At 40.7% G+C, this 21,943-nt stretch overlaps 1 protein-coding gene and 1 pseudogene across 2 annotated transcripts in view; one reads left to right on the top strand and one right to left on the bottom strand.

The window, feature by feature from the left end:
- The first annotated feature begins 1,192 nt into the window (after positions 1 to 1,192).
- Positions 1,193 to 15,172, top strand: LOC308040025 (annotated as a pseudogene). The gene is made up of 3 exons: positions 1,193 to 1,267; positions 12,946 to 13,017; positions 15,001 to 15,172. The product of its transcript is annotated as an uncharacterized misc_RNA (transcript).
- A 3,372-nt stretch (positions 15,173 to 18,544) lies between these two features.
- Positions 18,545 to 21,943, bottom strand: part of UBA6 (ubiquitin like modifier activating enzyme 6) — a 28,831-nt gene continuing 25,432 nt past the window's right edge. The window contains exons 31-33 of the mRNA XM_080344364.1: positions 21,301 to 21,388; positions 20,836 to 20,930; positions 18,545 to 19,278 (exon numbers count right to left, since the gene is read on the bottom strand). Of these exons, the coding sequence (XP_080200490.1) occupies positions 19,143 to 19,278; positions 20,836 to 20,930; positions 21,301 to 21,388 (319 nt within the window). The 3' untranslated portion in view covers positions 18,545 to 19,142. The remainder of the gene's footprint in view (positions 19,279 to 20,835; positions 20,931 to 21,300; positions 21,389 to 21,943) is intronic.

The following is a 21,943-nucleotide window of genomic DNA, read 5'->3' as shown; positions in this document are numbered from 1 at the left end:
CTTAGGAGAACAAACAAGAATGTCCTCTAAACCTGGTCATGAAAATTATTACTAAGAATGGCAACTTTTCATGCCTGTCTGCTGTGAAGGTAGAGTATGCTACTGCAAGGCCATCAGCAGTTTAGCTTCTCACTTTTCTAGAACACAGTTCTTTTGCCACCTAGTACATGTGATATATTCCTTGGCATGGTTGCTTATTATAGAATCACAGAATCATGTTGGTTGGAAGAGACCCTCAAGATCATTGAGTCCAACTGTTGACTCAACCCTAGCACTAACTCATGTTCCTAAGAACCTCATCTCCATGTCTGCTCAACCCCTCCAGGGATGGTGACTCCACCGCTGCCCTGGGCAGCCTGTTCTAGTGCCTCACAGCCCTTTCTGGGAAGCAGTTGTTCCCAAGATCCAATCTGAACCTGCCCTGGCACAACTTGAGGCCGTTTCCTCTAGTCCTGTTGCTTGTTCCTTGGGAGCAGAGCTCGACCCCCCTGGCTCCAACCTCTTCTCAGGCAGTTGCAGAGAGCAATAAGGTCTCCCCTCAGCCTCCTTTTCTCCAGGCTGAACCCCCCAGATCCCTCAGCTGCTCCCCATCACGCCTGTGCTCCAGACCCTTCAACCATCACTGTGCAGTGCAATCATCCTTTGTGCAGTGTAAGAGGCGGTCTGAAGATTTGCCTGACCATTGCCATCAAGAACTGAGAGAACCAAGGCCCTGAGAGAAAGAATGCATGGACAATGACTTGGAGAGAGGCCCAAGGAGAAGCATTGTGCTGCACTGGTTTCTCCAGTTCGAGGGGGCTGCTGCTTACAATGGCTGCTGTATGGACTTTGCCTGCTGCTTCAGCCAAACCAGCCCCCGTCTCCTAAAAGGGATTGTTATGAGGCTCTCTTCGACCCAGGGACAACAGCTGCTGTCCAGAAGATGTGTTCTCACCCGCAGCCTCAGTCACGTCTATTCCCCACCTGTTCCCTCAAACAATGGCCAACATAAAAGAGCATGCCAAGAAGCACACCAAGGGTCCTGAGGTCACCCAATGGACCAGAGAGAATGCAGGCCATGTAAGCGCTGGCAAAAGAAGCGTGGATCTTTTGAGCCTGTGCAGTTTAAGCCTGGGTTGCGAAATCAAGGTGGAGACTGGCCTCAAACAATGGGAGTGAGCGGGGGTGAAGAAGCATAAGAGATGACTCCCGAATGGACACTGTTGAGATGTCCCCAGAACTCTACGGGACCGGAGACCAGAGGGACGTCTCCGGAACTTGTCTGATCGTAAAGCAATCCTCATTCCCACTTTTTAATTTTTCTTTACCTGTTTCTTTTCCCTTTTCCTTTTTCTTACTCTCTTTTGCTATTGTGTGCCACCTTATGGGCAAAATAATAAAGTAACACTGTTTGATTGAATTATAACCCGTTGGCATTTTGGTTGCTTTAATTTTGTGCCTTGAGATCAAGGTAAACAAATCATTATGAGTCCATCATTGAATGGACCGTGACATGCAGTAATAGAGCAAACCCTGCCATCCAACTTTGCAACATTACACTTTTACAACACCATATTTCAGTAAAAACACTTTTGCCAATACTTTGGATACTGTTTCTTTAAGCAGTCTGAATTGGCCATTCATGACACCTGTTCAATGGCAGAGTCATGGTTTGTGGAGGGCTGGCTCAGCCAGGACCAGTGTCAGGAAATCCATGGTATGAGCTGGCATTTGTCTCTGTGGAGCAAAATAGAGCAGCATACAACAGGAAGGAAGACTTCTGTTGTTTGAAAAACCCTGGTTGTTTCTTGCAAGTAATGTTTTAAAGGAAAAAGGACCCCCTCCCTCCCCCCTAAAAGTACTTTCTTTATTAATTTTGTTTTCTCTAGGTTTATTTCTTCCATCGAGCTTTCCCTTGGAAAAAAAGGAAAGAGGAGGCAGGGTTCCTCGCAAACCCCATGAAAAGTCATGTAGACATAGAAGTTTCTTGCTGAAGAGGGAACGGGAATAAAAAAAAAAAAAAAAAAAAAGAAAGACAATTAATTTTTCTGCAAATATTTTCATTTGGCTAGAAAAAGATAACATCAGCCTCTCATTAATGGAAAAGAAAACCTCAAGCACTTTATTTCAGCCAACTTATTCTCCCTGGTCACTATCCATTGGGGAAGGTGGAAGCAGGCATATTCTCAGCAGATCATATTGCCATGCTGTGCCTGTGCTCTGGATAAGCAGATAATGGATGCGCATATTTCAGAAAAGTATTTGGCACATCTCTATGACACTGAATTAATCACAAAAAAGTTTCACTTTTGCCTCCATTAAATTTCAGAGACTGACAAGTGAAATATTTTCTACAGGTTGGGCACACTTTTTTTTTTTTCCTATTCACCTCTTCTACATTTCTGAAATGTTGCTTTCCTCTCCATGTAATAAAGTTGTCACATTTCACAGGGTCTTATCAGAACAACTTTAGAAAGTTGCCTTTAACCTTGAAAGGTCCCAGGACTCAGAAGTGTGTTGTGAACATCCTAGGGAAACACAAGCTTAGGACTAGTAAGAAATATCCAGTCCACCCCTCCCTGGCACACCCTAAGCAAGGAAATTATATTAGTTTGACAAACTGTGCCCTTGAGTCTATGGTAGAAATTTTATAACTGTATCATAAATAGGTTAAGCAAAGGGGAAAACAGACATTTTGCCTTGCCTCGGTAAATGATCTCTTACAGAGCAGTCAGATAAACTGAGCCCTGTGTGACTTTGAACTTCCTTACTGTCATAGCCTCATGGCAGGGATGTACTCTTTATCACCTTTTTTCGGTAAGAGGAGACATGTCTCAGAGAAGCTAACTCATTCCAGATCTGCTAGCAATGTTGGGAAGAAGCAGAACTTGAACAGAGACCTCAGTGTACCACCTAAACAAACAGGTCCATCTTTGCAGTCCCAAAAATGAGGCATGAGCTCAGCAAAGAGGAAAAAATTGGCACAAAGCCTCGTGCCTCATGAGCTGTAGAACAGGCCCTTAAGGGATGTGCAGAGACCTGCTGGAGGGGGGAAACAATATCTGTGGAGCAAAGCCCCACACAGCTAAAACCAACACTACATTGTGGGCAAGCCATCATGTCTGAGTAGTTTGCCAAAACCACAGCTTTAAGGAGAATTCTGTGGTATTTGCTATAACCTGTTTCTAAGGATGACTTTTACCATGACATGTGCTAGGCTGGGAACTGAAAAAAGACCCATTGAAATAGGGATGGTACCATCGTCCTGTCCCAAACCATTGTGTTGTACAGCAGTGATGGCAGAAGCTCTGAAATCTTTATTACCCTACAAGGCACCGTTCAGATTTCTGCACAGTATCAACAGCAGCAATGTTAAACAACTCTTTCCACTCTCCTTCTCTTATACGTATGAACAATTTCTTAAAAACAAGAACTTCTACAGTGATTTTGGGGATGAGATAGGAGATGGTTGTTTTTTTTTTTTCCTGTGAAGAGTCCTGTGCAATTTTCTCTAATATGGATGCACCATGCTGAAGTATAGGAGGCACAAAATTATTCAACTGCAAGGAAAGGAAGGTTTTTCTGAGGCATGAGGGAAATAAATGCATTTTCATCCATCGTCTGTGGCTCCCTGGAATTGCAGGAGTGATGTGCCATCTTGTGGACATCTCTTTGCTATGGCAGGTTTAATTTGCAGAGAAGAGGTTTTTGACGCTTTGCATAAGAAAAAACAAAGCAGAATATAAGAATCAAAGCAGAGCTCGTACCCAGTGCAAAACAATCACCAGCAGGCAGGGTCCTTCCTCTGCTAGGGCAGCTTTCCCCTTGCTTATTCTAGGGGGAAAAAACAATTTTTCTATAGAGAGGGAGGGGTCTTCAGGGAAAGCTTTCCCCCATGTGATGGTCCCACTACAGCAACCTCCCCAACATCCAGCAGGAAAAAAGAGAGTGCACGAACTCCACTGCATCCAATAAAAGTCACTCAGCTGTGTGCAGTTGTGTACATACTCTCTCAAGATATCAAAAAATAGATAAAATTTTTTGGGTTGGTGTGTGTGTGTGTAATTTTCTGTGTTTGTTTGTCTTTTTAATTTTACATCAATCCAGTCACCCACAGACAAAGGCCAAGGACAGCTACAGACCTATCAGTTAAAAAACTAATAAACAAATAAAAATCAAAACAATCAAAACCCCAAAAAACCCAAACAAAACCAATCAAACACAAAGTAAACCACACCACAAACCTCATAATAAATAATAAAAATAATTTAAAGTATTTAAAAATTTTAAAAATCACAGAAGTTATTATTTGGACTATGTCTCCAATAGCAGTAGCAACTTTGAGAGCAGACCTGGCATAAAAAGCAGAAAGATCACTTAGGAATGGACAAGAGCAGACAAGTAGAGAGTTGGGTGAAAGTCCTCTCAGGTCACAATAAGTTTGGGCAGATTCATTTGGCACAAATGAGTTGGTAACCTGTGTGATAATCAAAGTGTTATGCAGATAATTTGCAAAATTGTCTTACAAAGGAGACTGAGTGGATGCCAGAGCAAAAGGAGTGAGATTTCATGACACAGCAGACAGTGTCCTTGCTCCTGAAGACACTGACTTCTGTGTCCAGATACACATCTCCAGATCATCTCTTATTTTGCTTTTATTTATATTACTAGTAGTTAAACGTTTGTCTCTTTGCACTTCGAAACATAAGCCTCAGGGTTGAAATGCACTGTGCGAAAGGCTCTGACAAAATTAAACGTGATTATTTTAATTACAAGTGGTTCAAGAGGCAAAATAATGAAGTTTAGATAGAAATGTTTTTCTTTTGTCCTTCTTTTTCCCTTCCCTATTTTTTTTTCCTCTTCAGCCATGAACTACAGCTTATAATATAGTTTTTGAGCAGATCTTCAAGTGTAAAATTAACATCACACAGTTTTTCATACTTGACAAAATCCTTTCTGTATGCAACATGCAACCTTACCTTTTACTACATATTAAACTTCTGAGTTAAATTTTCCAATTACTACCTGTCTAGTATAGCTGCAGCAGGACCATATCAAGTTTTTGAGTTTTACTGGGGAAACATAATTACAGTTTGAAAAACCAGTATTGAATACATTCCAATCACATCCTGGCTAGCAGTTTATATGCTAAAAAGAAAAAAATGCTGAGGCTCAATTTGTAAGAGCTTTATGCTTCATTTATATTTTTCCATGCAGTGTACTTGGAGAAGCACATAAATAATGTGCTTCTTTGAAGTAATATATGAATTTTGGTGAGCCATTCAACTTCTCACTCTATATGGACAGGGGCATACCTTGGTAGCCTGAGTTACCACAGTAAGCGTGGAAGTACCATTTTCCAAATAAAATTCACCACGTAGAAGCAAGACCCACGTCACAAAAAAGTCTTACTTCATAAATAACTTGTCCATAATTACCTTGACTTCAACATCATAGGGCTGAGTGTCTCTGCAGCCAGAGCTTCCAGCAGCTAAAAGAAATAGGGACCCGAACACTGATGGGATTGGGGAAATTATTTCTGTTAGGTGCCTGCAAATATTTGTGAAGTTCTCTGTATACATCAAACCTCACTAACATTCAGATAACTAGGAAAAAAAATCAATTTTAAAAATTTATTTTATGTATGCCTGCCACTGCATTGCTAGTGGCAGAATTTAAAAATTGTAACTTTCGCCTCCGAAGCAATGGCTGTCACTTTGTACATCAAACCTTCTTCAGTCCAGAATATTAAAGATGTATGCATATTTAAAAAATTCAATATCTGCTGAGATTCTCCTGAAGTAACTCCAGTAATCAGGCCTTTAGGAAAATCAACCACTATCCCAAGAGTTGCAATTAAATCACAAAGCTTATGAAAAACTGCAAGAGTAGGCAACCTGTCACTATTTTTTGTTGGTTGTTATTTTTGTTAATTGTGACATATTTTGTTTAGTCTTTTTATGTTCTTTTTTTCAGTCTTTACACTCTCTTCAAGGTGAGTATACTAAACAAATTCTGTCACACCTGGAGTTCAAGGTATGCCTCAGTTTTAACTGAAGAAATTATAGGGGGGGAAAAGCTTTTAATCTGTATTTTTAAAATTTTTTCTTAAAAGCTGCCATATTTAAGAAATCAGTGTGGCTAATCAAAGTTATAATGAATAAAAAAAAGATTTCAAGGTGTAGCTGTTCAGTTGGAATGTTTGGTTAGAAGGTTGTAGGGGAAATTTGATGCACAAACAGATTCAGTCCCCTGTGATTATTTCAGCGGCAGACTGAAAAACCTCCACACCACAGCACACCATCCATACAAATAGAAGGGAAGATAAATGTTCAGATCTGCTGTATTCTTATCCACCCGCATTCTCACTCCCTTTGGTGCACGGATCTTCGCTTTTTCTTTCTCTGGCTCCACCCCATGTACAGCACTTTCTGCTCCAGTAGAGTCACCGAATCATAGAACAGTTTGGGTCGAAAGGGACCTTCCAAGCTCATCCAGTCCAACCCCTGCCATGAGCAGAGACATCTTCACCCAGATCAGGTTGCTCAGAGCCCCATCCAGCCTGGCCTGGGATGTCTCCAGGGATGGAGCATCCACCACCGCGCTGGGCAAGCTGGGCCCGGGTCTCACCACTCTCAGGGTCAAAAATTTCTCTTTCATGTCTGGCCTGAGTCTACAGAGAATTAAAGAAAAGGAGAATCAGCCTGGCAAGCAAAATGTGCATTCAAAAGATTATGCCCCATTTATCATGAGGAAAGACCTTGGACTTCATTCTCCAGCAAGAGCACACAATGTTACCGCCCAAAAACAAGAAGAGCTGTCGTTCTTGAAGGCAGGAACAGAACGTCTCTCTCCAGTGCAGTTTCTAGCCTCCTGTGCAAAGATTTTTATAATGATACAACCCGCCTGATAACTGCCATCATAAACCTGCCTTAAACTGTTTACGACTTATCTGACAAATATTTTCCATGGCAAGTATCTGAGGCTGCTTATGTGTTGAATCTTTTGGGCTGAAGTCATGAATCCATTTCTAAATGCAAAGCTAAGGGACAAAAAAAAACCAGCAACCAACCAACCAACCAAAAAACAAAACAAAACAAAAAAAAACAAACCACCCACCAAAACCAAAGACAACCCATCAGTGTTTTCTTAAGTGACGGAATCATCCTTTGAAAAGTCTTTGTGCCTTTGATGAGAAGCCCAGAGCACTTGGGCTAACAGAGGAAGGGTTGCACATGAAGGAGAAGGTCACCCTGAGCAAAAGGAGGGGATGAAGATAAACACCAAGTCATTTTTAGCACAAAACAGCAGCTCTTTGCCAAAAGAAGCATGGAGTTTTTGATAACAAACTTTCTTCTGAAAAACATTCCTAAGAGAATAAGCAGCATACAGGGCTGATTGAGATCCAGTGATAGAGGGAGACTTGACCATGACATCTTTCCTTTTCTGTTATCACTGCCCGATTTCCCCGGATCTCTCTAGTGATGCCTTTAGCAGCAGCATTTGGAGAACAGCTAAACCAGAAGCTCTTGAGTGTCTGCTGATTCTTGTGGTAATACTGGAAGAAATGACAGGGCAACTTAGCTATTCTTCTGCAGATATTAAAAGAGATGGTTATGTATGAGAAACTATATCTAAACACAATAACAGAGTTGGTACCTCGCTGATTCTCCCAATGCCAAACACGCCATGCCTGTTTCATCCAAATACAAACATTTCTGCAGCTTCAGCACATTCCACTGTTAAGTTATGGGATTATTAAAGCAACTTTTCCACTTATCAGGTTTCCTTTTCCACTGTGTGAACACAGACATGCTCAAAGTGCCTCTGTCAAAGAAAAAAAAATATGCTGTTCTCTTTGCCATCTATGTTGCTGAACTTCACTACGGCAGCAGGAGCCCTGCAAGTGTTGGTTTATAACCAGTTCTGATAGGATCCTAACAACATCCACATGAATAGCAGCAGTAAAATTAACAGGCTGCTATATGTGTGCATGAGCAGCAGTGAACTTGCGGGGAGGAGGGCTGCAAATCCAGAGCCACATGAGCAAAGTGCCTTGGAAAGTCAAAAGTAAGATTCTGGTCTCTGCTGAAAGGAGTGAGTGGAGAGAAAAAAAAAAAAAGTCCCACACCAAAAACTGAACCCATTTAAAAAATATACTTTTTACATATATCACTGAAAATACATGGCACTTCCTAGATGTGAAATTTCTGACTGAACCGGTGATTAGCAGAAAATGCAGCACCTACTCCTTTCTCTCCCTATTTCTCCTAAGTGTTACTTCAGCCTCCTGCCTCATGAAAGTCAAAGCAAGGCCACATCAGAAAGTTGTTCTGTTTGAAGAGAAATAGCTGGCTGGAGAGAGGTTATTGAGAGCAATTTCACTTGGAGCACTGAAGGTCAGAGAAATGTCAACAATAAGTAATGCACAGGGAAATTTTCTCCACAGCCAAATGGAATAAAGCCCTGGGTGATTCACAGGAGCATCTGCATAAAAATGGCTTATTTTCAGCCAGTACTTATTGATGCTGCTGCCTGTTTTGCCCATTGAAACACAGAGGTCAGGGAAGATCTCAGGTGCTCCTGAGGTGTTCCTCACGACAGACTTGGACTTACTAGAGATGCTTACCAGGCCATGAGATATCTGCATTAATATGGTCAGATATCAACACATTTTCTTCCTTAGCTAAACATATCAGCTTGGGCCATGGAGCAGAAAGTTTTGACAAGAAAAAAGAATTTTTGTTTGCTTTCTCTCTAATGAGACCAGGAACTTTCCTTGAATATGACTTGGTTGCGAATGAAAAATTTGGATTTTTGCCTTCTCAGTTCCATGTAAGTCCTGCCCTCAGTGTAGGTAATTGTCTGTCATGATCTAACGTTTGTTTCCAGGGTTCAGATGTATCAAGCTAGTCCATCGAGGAACATCAGCATCAGAAGCAACCTAGGATAACATGTGAGATAACAGTCCTCCATTGACAACATTTTGCCTGCTTGAGCAATAATGTGTCTTTTTAATAAGAAAACACAATTTTAATGGCTGTAGATCACTCCATAGTAGTGCTCTTCCCTTCTATTTCTAGGTAGATGTCTACTTTTAACTATTTTCTCTGCCCATCATGAGTTGAACACAGGACCATTAATGCTGTAAGCACAGACAATTCAGAAAGGCCACCTCCCACAAGACAGGGGCTTCCGGTCCTTTCTTAAATTTTTGTACTCCTTTGAACCTCTACCTTTACAAACTTCCATCTTCTCTGCAGAGGTTATTTTCCTAGAAAGCAAATAGCTTGTGCCTGCTCACTTGGTAAAGCACAGCGAGGGGGAATGCTGAACACTAGCCAGAGAATAGCCCAAACCTAGATGTGGAAACATGATGTCCTTAGCTCATATAATTTCTTTTCTTGATAAAGTAGCAAGGAGCTTCACAGATCCCTAATGACTAACAGATTGTACTGGTACAAAGATAATTTTCTTAATTGTAACTTGCATGTTTTGGATTTGTGACAAAACCAGCATGGCTAACACAGGGATATTTTAGGCCGTTCCTGCTCCTCACACTGCCCCACCAGGGAGTGGGCTGGGGATGCACAACAAATTGGGAAAGATGGGACAGTTGGGACAGTCGACTGTTACACTCAATGAAGCCCTGCTTTCCTGGAGATATCTGAACATCTGCCTGTTGATGGGAAATGGTGAATTAATTCCTCATTTTGCTTTGCTTGTGTGCACAGCTTCTGCTTTATCTATTAAACCACCTTCATCTCCACCCATGTTTTCTCACTTTTTCCCCATCTGACTCTCGCTCACACCACTCAGGGAGAGGGAGCTATCAGCTGGGTGCTGCATAGCTGTCTGCCAAGTTAATCCACAACAGGTATGCACACAGACGTAGAATTAGAGAATCATTTTGGTTGGAAGAGGCCCTCAAGACCATCAAGTCCAGCCATTAACTCAACCCATGTCCCTGAGAACCTCATCTCAGTGTCTGTTCAACCTCTCCAGGGATGGTGACTCTACCACTGCCCTGGGCGGCCTGTTCCAATGCCTCCCCTGGTGCAACTTGAGGCCTTTAACAGATGACATCTGTCATGCTATTGTTCTAGGCAGAGGGCTTGCATCTTTTAAGAAACTTTCCAGTTTCTGAGGGTACAAAGTTTGCCTTTAGACAAGGGTAGCACACAGACAGTTATCTGGTGGAAATAAAAAACCCCACAAACCCAGCAGCTATTGCAAGACAAGCTTCTATCTAGCAAGGCTCTGGGGATGAAAGACATCCTGAATAACCATGTTCACTTCTCACCCCTTGGCAATTCTCTTTCCCTGAATTTGATAATGATTGTTGTTTTATTGGAGACAAACACTCTTGACAGAAGGGCTGATGCTGCTAAGTAGTCAATGATCGGGTAGCGATGGAGCTGGAGGGCTCTCCATCCCTTTGCAAAGCCGAGCAATTCCAAAATGTCACTCTGCTGCAAGCTGTTTGGTAGTGCAACTGCAGGTTAGCATATTCGACACAGGCAGCAAGAGACGAGGGCAAAGAAAATAGAAGAAGAAATAGAAGGATTCCCATTTTGGTGTTACTTAGCTGCAACTCCCCTTATCTGCTCTCGGTGTACCAGATGAGAGAGGTGTCTAGAGACAAGCTGGAGAAGAGTAATTATCTTTCAGGGCCAAGTTTAAGATGGATTAATTCAGTAGGGCACTATAAAATGTAATACATCCCCATGGAAAAGGGAGAACAGCTATTATTGCCTACCCAGTAATCACCTTGCAATACTTTTCGCACCACCATGTAGGATTTTATGGTCTCCGATTGAATTACTGATGAGTTCAAGCCATTGAGATAGGTTATTGCACGACTTTTTCTGTAGTCCTTTTGCACAGGTGCAGGACAAAAAGAGTTAGTGGATATCAATTACATTTGATCCAAATGGGTTAGTCATTGATTCTGCCAGTAGTAATTAAAAGACTCTAGAGGAATATGAATTATCCAGTGAAAGCTACCACGTATCATGGAAACTATTATGACTTCAGTAGTAATGCTAACTTTGCAACACATTTGAAACAAGCTCTTTTGGATATCACATAAACCAGCTCCTTCCTCCCAGGATTACATTTAAGGATCACCGAAAAAAATTATTAAACCAGTCCAAGCTGAATTTACTATTTCAATGAACAATTCTGTCTGTATATGTGGCTCATGATTGTCACTGTGTGCTGGCACTAAAGAGTTGGGAAATTCCTAACAATTGTATTGTTTCATTACTTTACTTACTTTTGCCCATGGCACAATGGAGGCAGAAGCTCAGTTCTGATCCAAAATGAAAACTAGCTCCTAATTAGGCTCCAAAGAACGAATCTGATCACACTACATTTGGGGAGAACCACAGTTCCTCATAGAGCTTTATTATGTTGAGTAAATGAGTCTTTTGAGGAATATTAGCAGATGGCTACTGTGTGGGAATAACAGAAGATTGGCGAGGAGGAGAACTGTATATACACTCAAGGAACTGCAGCTGTGGTGTAGAAAAAAAACACATAAATCACAAGTAGAACCTCTGTGTTTAGATAACAGGCCTATGAAAAAGTCTTAAAGGCACCTTATTGTACATCCTTGAAACTCATTTTGGAAAAGCTCAAAGCACTGTGGTAAACTGCTCCTGTGAGGTAATGAAAATAAATTTACCCTTTGCATTGCATCTGTGGTTTGTGGTTGTTCCTGCAACCTGCCTATGTTGGCTCACACAGATGGTTTAATGAGGACATTTACCTGAAGAGAACACTGTTGGTGCCCAGACGCTGAGTGCTATAGAAGTTTTACACTAGTAATTTGACAGAAACCACCAGGAAGACTATAGTTTGGAGCTGGCAGGGAATGCAGCAAGATTCACCCACAGGACACTCGGGGGAATGTTGCTCACCCTCACGTGTATGACCTAGCAGACTTCACAAGTTCCTTACTTCATTTTTGTGAAAATCTCTGTGTTGTAAACACCCCGCTCCTCTCCAAAAAAGAAAACAAACACACCCCCCCCCCCGCCCAACCCCCCCCAAAAAAACCAAACCACAAACAACAAAAAAAACCAAACAAAAACAAAAACCAAACAGCACATAACAAAACCAAACAAATCCAAAACAAAACACCAAAACCCCCACACAACCAACCACAAACCAGGTAAGTGAACTGCTTTACAGAAGGTGCCTTCCCAGTTCAGCATCCCAAACCAGTTCTACTGCTCAGGGTGTATGCGCGGCACAAGGAGACAGAAAACCTTTACCCATCACTCCAGTGTGACCGCATGAGGGTCAGACAATCATATCTATCTTGGCATGGTGCTGGTTGCCAATTCCATGCCAATTCCATGGCATGCTGGCACATGGAATTTAAAGACGAACCATGTAAAATATCCCTTCAAATGCACAAAATCCCAGGTCAGACTGTCAAGTTCCTAGATCTTGTCCCTATAGCAAATGAACTGGCACAATCAAAATTCTGTGCAAATGGGCCACCAATGGAATGGTTTAGAAGACCAGAGTCTTTCTACATGTTCATCTCCCACTATGTTCTACTTTCATGCCTTTTACGGAGAGTAAGATTTTGAAGTAGTATTTGAAATAGATTTTCCTTCCATTACACACCCCCTTTGTTTGTTTGACAAAATGCTGACAAATGTTTAAAACCTTTAAATCAGTTCAAAGGAAAGTTTCCCAGTTCCATGTCAGATCTGGATTCTGGCAAACAACGCCTAGAACCTATACATCTTTTTGCCTCTAAAAACTATTTACTGAGCTTTTTTGCATAAATTGCCTGCAAAAATACATACTCGCTCTTTAACAATCTTTAAAACACTGGAATCTAACATCTGACTACATATTTTTTCTTAGCAGTTCTTACACTTTCAGTAGTTTGCGGGAACTACAATAGATTGTTTTTGCAAACTGACGCTCCCTCCTTTCCCACAGGAATTTAGAGTGTATTGGACATAATGTGGAGTATCTCCACTCTTCTTTTATGATGATAAGAAACCCCCAATGGTGAGTAAAGTGGTGACTTTGTAACCACTGCTCTGATGAAGTGCAAGAGTTATTTTCATTAAGTAATCCTTACATACTCCAGATACCTCTCTGCACCCTTCCCTCTCTCATCTGCATAGTCAAAAAAAAAAGGTACTGAATATCATAACAGAAAGGCTATCAAAAAAGCTAGAATGGAATGAACAACATGATATTAATTTACCTAATCAACCCAAAACGAGTATTATTTTTGACAGCTGAGCTACCAATGTGTCCACATTGCTCCCTGATATTAGAGCGCTCTTCACTCAGCTGGGCACAAGGGTCAATTGTCACTTGGTGTGTAAATTGGTGTGTGCAGCTGAGGAAAATGTGTTTGATATTTTCATGGAGTACTGTGGCTGTGCATTTAGTTGGAGTCACAAAGCACATACTCAGGGAGGCCTCGTGGATTTAATATGTTTGTGATTATGAAGACCAGGATGGGAAAAATCCTCAAGGATTGTTGCTGGTGAGAAGAGCTTCTGTAAATAGCAACAAGGGACTGAACTTGGGCACATCTGTCAGTTATAATTAATTCAAGTTCTAGCAAAAAAAAAGCTTCAATCTATTTTCTTCTGAACAAATTTCTTTGGAGAGCAGCTAGGTTTTTGGTGAAAACTACAACTTGTGTTATTCCTCTTTCCCCCCCACCCCATCCTTAGTACTCACAGAAATTAGATGGATAAGCTTTGACCTCAGCAACCAACATTTATCCATTCTTCTTCAGACATTCAGAGCTCCATTGTGGCGTGGGAGCAGAGCTGCCTTCTTGACACCTAAGTGCAGAGCTTACAGCCAGGCAGGACTAAAAGGCAGGCAAAGAGGGCAGCATCACAAAGGAACCAAGCACCTTGGAAACTCCACTTTGAGGCATCAGAAATTTTTCTCAGGGGTATCCAGGAATATGAAACAAGTAAAGAATTGAATGATAAAATATACAAAAGAATCCAGGAGGAACTGCACTGACAGGTGCACATCACCTGTAAAAACGAAGAAAGTGAGTAAATTATCTGACCATCTCACCATTCAGAAGCCATAGACTGTGGCAGTCAGAGACTGCCTACAAGGTTTTGTACCCAATTCGCTTACATCCTTAGCTTGGCCTTCTACTTGGATCTACATCTACCTTCTCCTTTTACTCCAACAGAGCATATTGTATTTTTATATTTATTTATATTTCTTAATACCTTCCTACCTCTTGTCTTCTCTCTCTAATTGCACATGCAGTACTGAAGAAGAGCATGGTTTCAGGATGTGATGGAGCTTATTTCTGAGCACAGTACTTGTAAAAAGGTGAGAGTTACCTGAGGCTTCCACATGAAATATTGTACTTATTCTTTTTTCTCTGTAGTCATTCTTAGACTGTCATTTTCTGTTTCCTCAGGCTATGACAGAAACAACTCTCTAAGTCTTTATCATGGGATAAAGAAATAACCAAGGAAACAGCCAAACAGTACACTTCTGAGAAACCCTCAGCCCTGTGTTTTTTTCTACTGTTCATCTTAGCTAAATGCACTTTGAAAATACAAGACCCTCTTCGATAATGACCAGTGGAAAAGTAAATTACGTTTGTTCACAAATGACTTAACCTTGGCCTAGCTGAATCACTTAAAAAGCCAAGGATGGTTGGAATAGGTTAAATGACATTTACACAGTCTTTTGCAGTATAGCAATGCCAAGATCTCCTTGTGGATTCTTACATCATTCCCACTTCTGTCAATGCACATCTGGTGAATCAGTACACAGATATACTTATTTCACTGTTCTAACAGTAACACATGTGCAGCATTTTATTCAAAGCAGAATCCAAACCTTCCAGATTATCACAGACACCTAGTAAGAAAGTAAGAAAGATTCTGCATGGCAGTTGCACAAAGATGGGCTGTTATGCACGCAGAAACTATTGCTCACCATGTTTGTTCACACTTTCATTTCATTTTCAATTATGCTGTTAAATTTCAGCTGTCAGGTCCACCAGATGAGTCATTACTACCTGGACAACTTACAAGAATGCATAATGTTCCAGAAAGGGGAAAGAAGGATTACGCTTAACGACTGTTCCAGGGCGTCCTTGAACATAAAAAGCCCTCCCAGCAGTACCTTGACCGCTAAAGCCAGTGTAACCTCCAACTGAACTATGTGAACCCCAACCTGATTAGACAGTGTTCCCTTCTTTCAAAATACTGTTTTCATAGAGAGGTTAAAAAATGAACTGTCCTACAAGGGGCTGTATAATATTCAATTAACACAATCTACCTTAAGGACTTCCCAGAGATTTCTTAAGGGAAAGATTACTCCTGCAGTCCTTCAGACATCACATCTCTTGGCAGCCACACTAGTTGCCCTGGATAAGCCTGGCCTGGCGAAGGTGTTAGCCCGGGAGCCCGCATCTCTTTGCACAGCTCAGAATGACACAGCCTTGCCAGCGTAACTCGTGTTCATGCCATCCATGTTGTACGCGGTTTTAAGCCTGGAGATCACGAGGGTCTCACTCTTTGTCCGTGGCTGGCACTGGACAGGACCCTGCCTGTGATCCTGATCCTGGTTCCAGTCTGTGCATCCCCAATTCCAGTTCCTGTCTGCTGCTCAGTCCAGTCCAGGACTTCCTGGTGTCTACCCTGCAGCCTCTGGAAGGATGCATTTTGCATGATTTTCTCTCATTATTAGTAAAGGTTTTTTTAACTTTCCAATTTGTAAGTCTCTCTCCCTTTTCCTCCTTATCCCTTTCCTTAGTGGGGGGTTAATAGAGAGCATCTGCCACACTTTATTGTTGCCCGCAATAAATGGTGACCAGCCTTTACAAGTCAGACATATACAAACTCTGCCTAGCTCAAACTCACATTATTCCAGGACGTGAGACACTGTGACAAGGTGACAGGGCTTGTGCGTTCACAGCGGCCCAGCTGGTGTCAGAGGTTGTTTAACGTAATCATTACTCTTTAATAACACTTTTTTTGTTTTTAAATAGATGTTCACATATTCACCATACAGAGGAAAAGGGCGTAAAAAGCTGAAAACATACACTTTTTCCTCCTTGTGCATGTAAATAGAGTCCTAAACCCATTGGATCTGCCAAAACAGTCTCATTAAGAGTAGCATGATCTTCACACAGAATCCTCACTAGTCCTGGCCTTAAAGAAACATGGAAATTAATCATGGAGAACAGTTGAGCAGGGTGCTAAATGTCTCATGTTTTGCATGTACAAACATTCCTGCAACTATTAAGAGTGCAAGAAATTAAGGGAAAACTAGTGTATATACAAGCGACGTCTGTAAGAAAGCATTTGAGTGATGAAGATTTTTAACACTGACACAAAACTTCATCTCTGCAAGTCAACTACTCTTTCAAAAACCTCACATTTTGAAGGAAAGTTATTTTGAAGTGTTCTAGCAAACAATTCTTCATTGCTCCAGGGAGAGGGCTAGCTCTAGCTGCTGCCTGGGAATGTGGCATCCAACACTCCTAGATACAAACACACAAGCTTTCATTACAAAGCCAAAAAACCCCAAATGAACCAGTTTTGAGACTCCAGGTAGTGCAACGAGCCTCTGCACCAACACTGGTAGTGGAAGACCAGCACACCCACACCCCAAAAGTTCACTTGCCCACTTTGGTTGAGCCCTTTCGGTGTGATTCCACCAAGCACCTGCTGGGACTTCTGATACAAAGCAGCAAGAGATGGAGGAATGGGCTGTATCCAACACAAACTCACACTAAATCACCTCTCTACACAGCCTTTGATATAAATAGATTCACTCTCCATATTACCATATCAGAAGATTTTTAAACATGAAAAATAATTTTAATGAGCCACTTGACATGAACATGTCTTCTATCTGAGGTCCCCTTTAGGTTATTACTTGCAAGGTTTTCCCTAGATTAACTAATATTCAGAACATTTTAACAGTCTGCTAATAAATATGTTGAGCCATTGTGCATTTTCAGTTTTTCCCATCAGCAGCTGTTTAACTGAGCAGAACCCATTCATAGTACAGACATCCATCCAACAGTTATATATGGTAAAAATGGTATAGAGATCCAGCCATGACTGTAAATTCTGGCCCCAACACCTGCCAACCTCCAAGGTTCTCACAAAGCTCTATGTGTTGCCATTAATAAAAGTCATTCTATTAATTGTACCTGAAAATTTACTTTAAACCCTGAGGACCATCAGATGCCATTCAAAAAAGTACCAAGACTTTATACTATTTTTATATGCTACTTTGAAAGTATAAGCATGATGTTAACACCCACAGATATACTTGAAAGATTCACTTTCCAGCCTCCAACTATGAGAGGTAATAGCACTTCCAACTTAAGCCTTCAAGTCATCCTTAGCACTAATCAGTGATTTCAGTCAGAGTTCAGATTCTAATACTGCCACAGAGAAATACCTTTCAGTTTTGATTTGTAAGTGGAAACTTACTGTCTGCTTGTGCCTTCTCTGCCCTCTAAATGTCACCTTTTCTCCTGTTTGAAAAAGTTTATCTAAAAGAAGTCCTTAACAAAAAAATAAAATAAGTTAGATAGTTTACAAAGCAGTATTACTAATCTAGACAATTATAGCTATAAACTAGATTGACTGTAAAACTATATACACCTTTCCAGAAAACTAAGACTAAATCCCAAATATTCGAATAATTGTGTCAATTCCAACTATTCAGACCCATACACCTTGGTGTTCAAATGCTCAGCCTAATAGCTGTTGTTCCTGACTACAACTAACCACGAAGGGAAAAAAAAGGTAAAATTCCTGACCAATACTGTTCACTAAACATGAAGATATCCCTAAGCTTAATACATTATGATTGAGGATAAACCACTAAGCAGTCAATAGCTTCTGCAACAGCTGCAGGAGATAAAGTCACCTAAGGCTTAATCAAATTAAGTCGTTCCAGTTCATGGGGTTTTATTCTAGCTTCACTCCATCATCACTGGGAGAAAACAAAAACTATCAGCTCAACTATCCAGTATTTAAATTACAAGAGAAAATAAGGTAGTGTCACAGATGCTTCTGTAACACCTCTGCCTCACTACAGCAGCAAAGCCAGTCCCTAATTATTTCTGATTTAGCAGATACTTTACACTTAGATATCCTAGTAACTGACTGAAGATGATAAAAACCTCAGTGTTTGGTGTAACCCGGGCTCATCCTGTGGACAGGCATGCAGCACAACCATTTGCTAGAAGGAAATGGTATCAAAAGGAGCAGCTGAGGAAACAGGGTTTGCTGTGACAAACACTGAGGGCCGTTTATCTTTTCCTCCTTTCAAAGTCATCATTTGCTACAGTGCTTTTCATTTGGTGAGGGTAGAAAGGCTCAACCACACCAAACATCTTCTCTTCCTTGAAAACAAATTTTATTGTTGTCAGCATTAACTCAGCTCTCCAATGGGGTTCCAATTTCCCCATGTTGCAGTACTCCCGCAAAGAACACTCTAAGTGCAGAAAATCAACAACTCCAGCCCTCCTAGGGGCTGGACTTCAGAGGATCTGTGACAATTTAAACCAGCTCAGGATCCATGGTGAGACTGACCTAAGAGAGCTGCTCTGACACACTGTTCTGAATAAAGCACCAACAACACAGTAAAGCCGTTTTGTTTTTTAGTCAGAGTTTAAATCTGTTGGGTGTATTAACTCTCACATGTAGATGGCAAGATCGAAACTCTTGTTTGAGAAGTAACACATGAAATATATTCGAGATGTTCTTAGAACACCAGGAGCATCATAAAATGTCAGCTTCTCCATTTTCGGACTCTTCTCTAAGCAGTGCCTGATTTGCACATGGGGACAATTTATTAGGTTCACCATTCTTCTTGCTTTCTTCAGCGTCCCATAATTTAATACAAATCTTGTCTTTAAGGACTGTACTGGACATGTCATCCACAGAATGACCAATCCTCCTTTGAGCAAACAGTTTTGGAGAAAACAGGAGGAGATGAAACATAAATCCAGTTCATCTTCAGTGCAAAGCCACTGATTTTCACCATTTCTTTTAATTAAGGCTTCACCAAAAAGAAAGATACAGTACCACCTTTAATAGCTGAAAATTAGCACACTCCTTTCAAAACAAATGGTCCTGGAGTGGACTTTATCTCTACCATCAATTGTCTTCCTGAACAAAGTAGTATCTCACTGGTGGCCCTGGCAAGTCTTCCTCTCCATCAATCTCTGGAGCAAATGATACTGTCAAATCCACATACTTCTTATCAGCTGATGGTTTCACAAGCTTTTGCATCCTACAAGGAAATTAAGAACAGTTTATGATATCAGAACTGGCAGTGGGAGTTCATGGCCAGGATGAATTTCACTTCTAACAACGAAGTCCAACATACTAAAAACCAGATTACAATGGAGAATAAGCTACCTTTGAATTTTGACACAAAATCTGTTCTTCCACCTGAGGTACAGTAAATAGTATTCTACTATCCTTGACAGACTTCGCCTATTAGTGAGCTGTTACATTGTTCACTAACAAGTGCTTAGTTCAAAAATGAAAAATGCCCTGTTTCAGATGGGATTCCTCATCTACTTGATTTCTCTTTGGTGTCCTACTGAGGCACAAGGCAAAATGAGCTTTCTGTGCAGGGCTCTGGTCAGCAAGTAGGAGAAAATTCTCAATCTACCAATAATGGCTGGTATTAATATATTATTAGGGAAATCACCTTCAATGCAGACACTAGATACACAGTTCTGATGGAAAGCAATTCTGTTGGAGTCAAGACTCTTCAAGTCCTTGAATTTGAAAGGCAAATAAGCAATGAGGGGGAAAAACAGCAGGGATCTGGGACTTCTTCCTCTGTGACCACAATGTGAGTTTAAACTAAGGTAAGCTTGTCATGTCTAGTGCAACCCCTGCCCTTCACTCTCACCAGTCTCAAAAGCTACCGCTATTGCTTGGAAGCTGCACAATACAATATTGAAGTACAAGGTAAATCAATCATGTTTCTTTACGTATTGCTGGATGTCTCAAAATTATTTTCTTGCCAACTCATATGAGAAATAATTTATTTCTATTCCTCACAGGTCACTTTGAGAAAGATTTCCCTTCTGGTCATCCTTTAGCACACAGGTCAAAAAGCTGCTTTCCCCAAAGTACTTGTTCCATTGCAACACAAAGCATTAGCCTCTTCTCAGCAGAGATACTGAGATTATATTCATTTGTATGAGGAAACCCCAAGTTACAGACCAAGGCAGACAGCTATGTCTCTAAAATCTGCTTTTAAGAAGTATACTGGCAGTCAACACTGTAAATCTGAAATGAAAACAGTCTTGCAACACTTGTCATATTAAAGAAAGGCTTTAAACACTTTAGGAAAAAACAAACACACAAACAAGACCAAAATTTGTCATGGAAACATCTTATAAAGCCTTTGGGACTGTTTGTAACAGAACCCCAAATTGCTGTAACTACACGGAAAGCTTAAGCCAAGTCTCAGGGTAATAAGAAATCCTGATATTCACAAGAAATCCTGATATTCACAAGAAGGTGCCTTCGCACCCTACTTTTGTTTTCATTACACACCTTACTTGTTCAAAATTATTTATACAGCTGCAGGAAAAAGAATATAAACAATTTACACTAAGGCAGGCTGTAAATTCAGATCCTGGTCCAACAGGTTGTAGATTTTTTTTTTTCTATGGGAAGAAGTTACCTTTTTTCTTTCCCAAACATTAATGACTAGCAACTGCTCAGAGAAAACACTACTGTCAGAGACACATCATTATGATACAACCAGTGAACATAATTTGTAGGTGCACTCATATCCTTGCATCCATTTTCCAGATATACTTACGTCAGTTTTAATCTTTTAATATGACCTGGCATCACTGGAACATACAGCATTTTGACTCCCTGTACGACCATAGTTGGTTCAATTCCATATTTCTCCTGGAATTCACAAATTTAAATTTATTAAAGGACTAGGGCAGCTGCATAAGCCACCAGATACAACTATTGCTAATACCATAGCTAATTCAAAACCATAGGATCCCAACCAGAAAACTTGCAAACGCATGGACAATGGCAGATGTTTTATTAAGATACATTTGAACCAACAGAATTAACAAAAACCTTGAAAATAGGCTTGGACACATTTACTCAGAGACATTCCCATTGATATTAATTCTTTCCAGAATTAATTCAGTTTAAACAATAACTTGGCAAAAGAAAAAAAAAAATAGCCCAAACCAGCCACCCAAAACAAGAAAACCCTTTCCTCTCATCTTGTATTAACCCAGTACAACAGACGATAACTTACTCTGACAGCATTTATGAAGTCCAATAGAGTAAAATCCTCTTTCCCATAAATTGTCCACCTGTCCCAGATTGTAAATGATATCCCATTTCTGTTTTAAAAAGAGAAAGGTTGTTTGTTACTTTCCAACATAAACTCAGGCACTTCCCTTAACCACGTATTGAAGAATTGCTCTGTCTTCTAGCAACTTGCTGTTTTATCTTGAGTAAAAACCTCTTCCCTCTCTGCTGCCTTTTCTCCAGCCTTTTGACCCAAGGAAAAGACACACTAAGAGCTCAACATGGTATCTGGCAACGAACTTCCTGAGCTATACAAAATAGCTTTTGTATTGACCAAGACAAGTGTGTCCAGTGTCACCAGACAGGATGTTTATTAATAAATGTGCTGCACATCTAACTCCTCTACATTTTGAAAGCCTAGCTAGCCACAGCTTCCACCAAAAACAAATTTAAGCTCTTAAAAAATCACTATTTTTAAAATTAGGACAGAAGAGCATGTGATGAACTTTCCAAATGGAAAGTTCTTGAGCAACACTCTCTGGGGCACTCTTGGCAGTACTAAAACCTCACACTTTTAGCAGTGTATGATCTGCTAAGGCTCTTACACCTTTGGCAGTACATTACAAAAGGATAACAGAGTTTGATGT

This window comes from Nesoenas mayeri (genome assembly GCF_963082525.1).
Source record: "Nesoenas mayeri genome assembly, chromosome: 4".
NCBI lineage: Eukaryota > Metazoa > Chordata > Aves > Columbiformes > Columbidae > Nesoenas > Nesoenas mayeri.
This window is presented reverse-complemented; position numbering and strand designations above follow the sequence as displayed.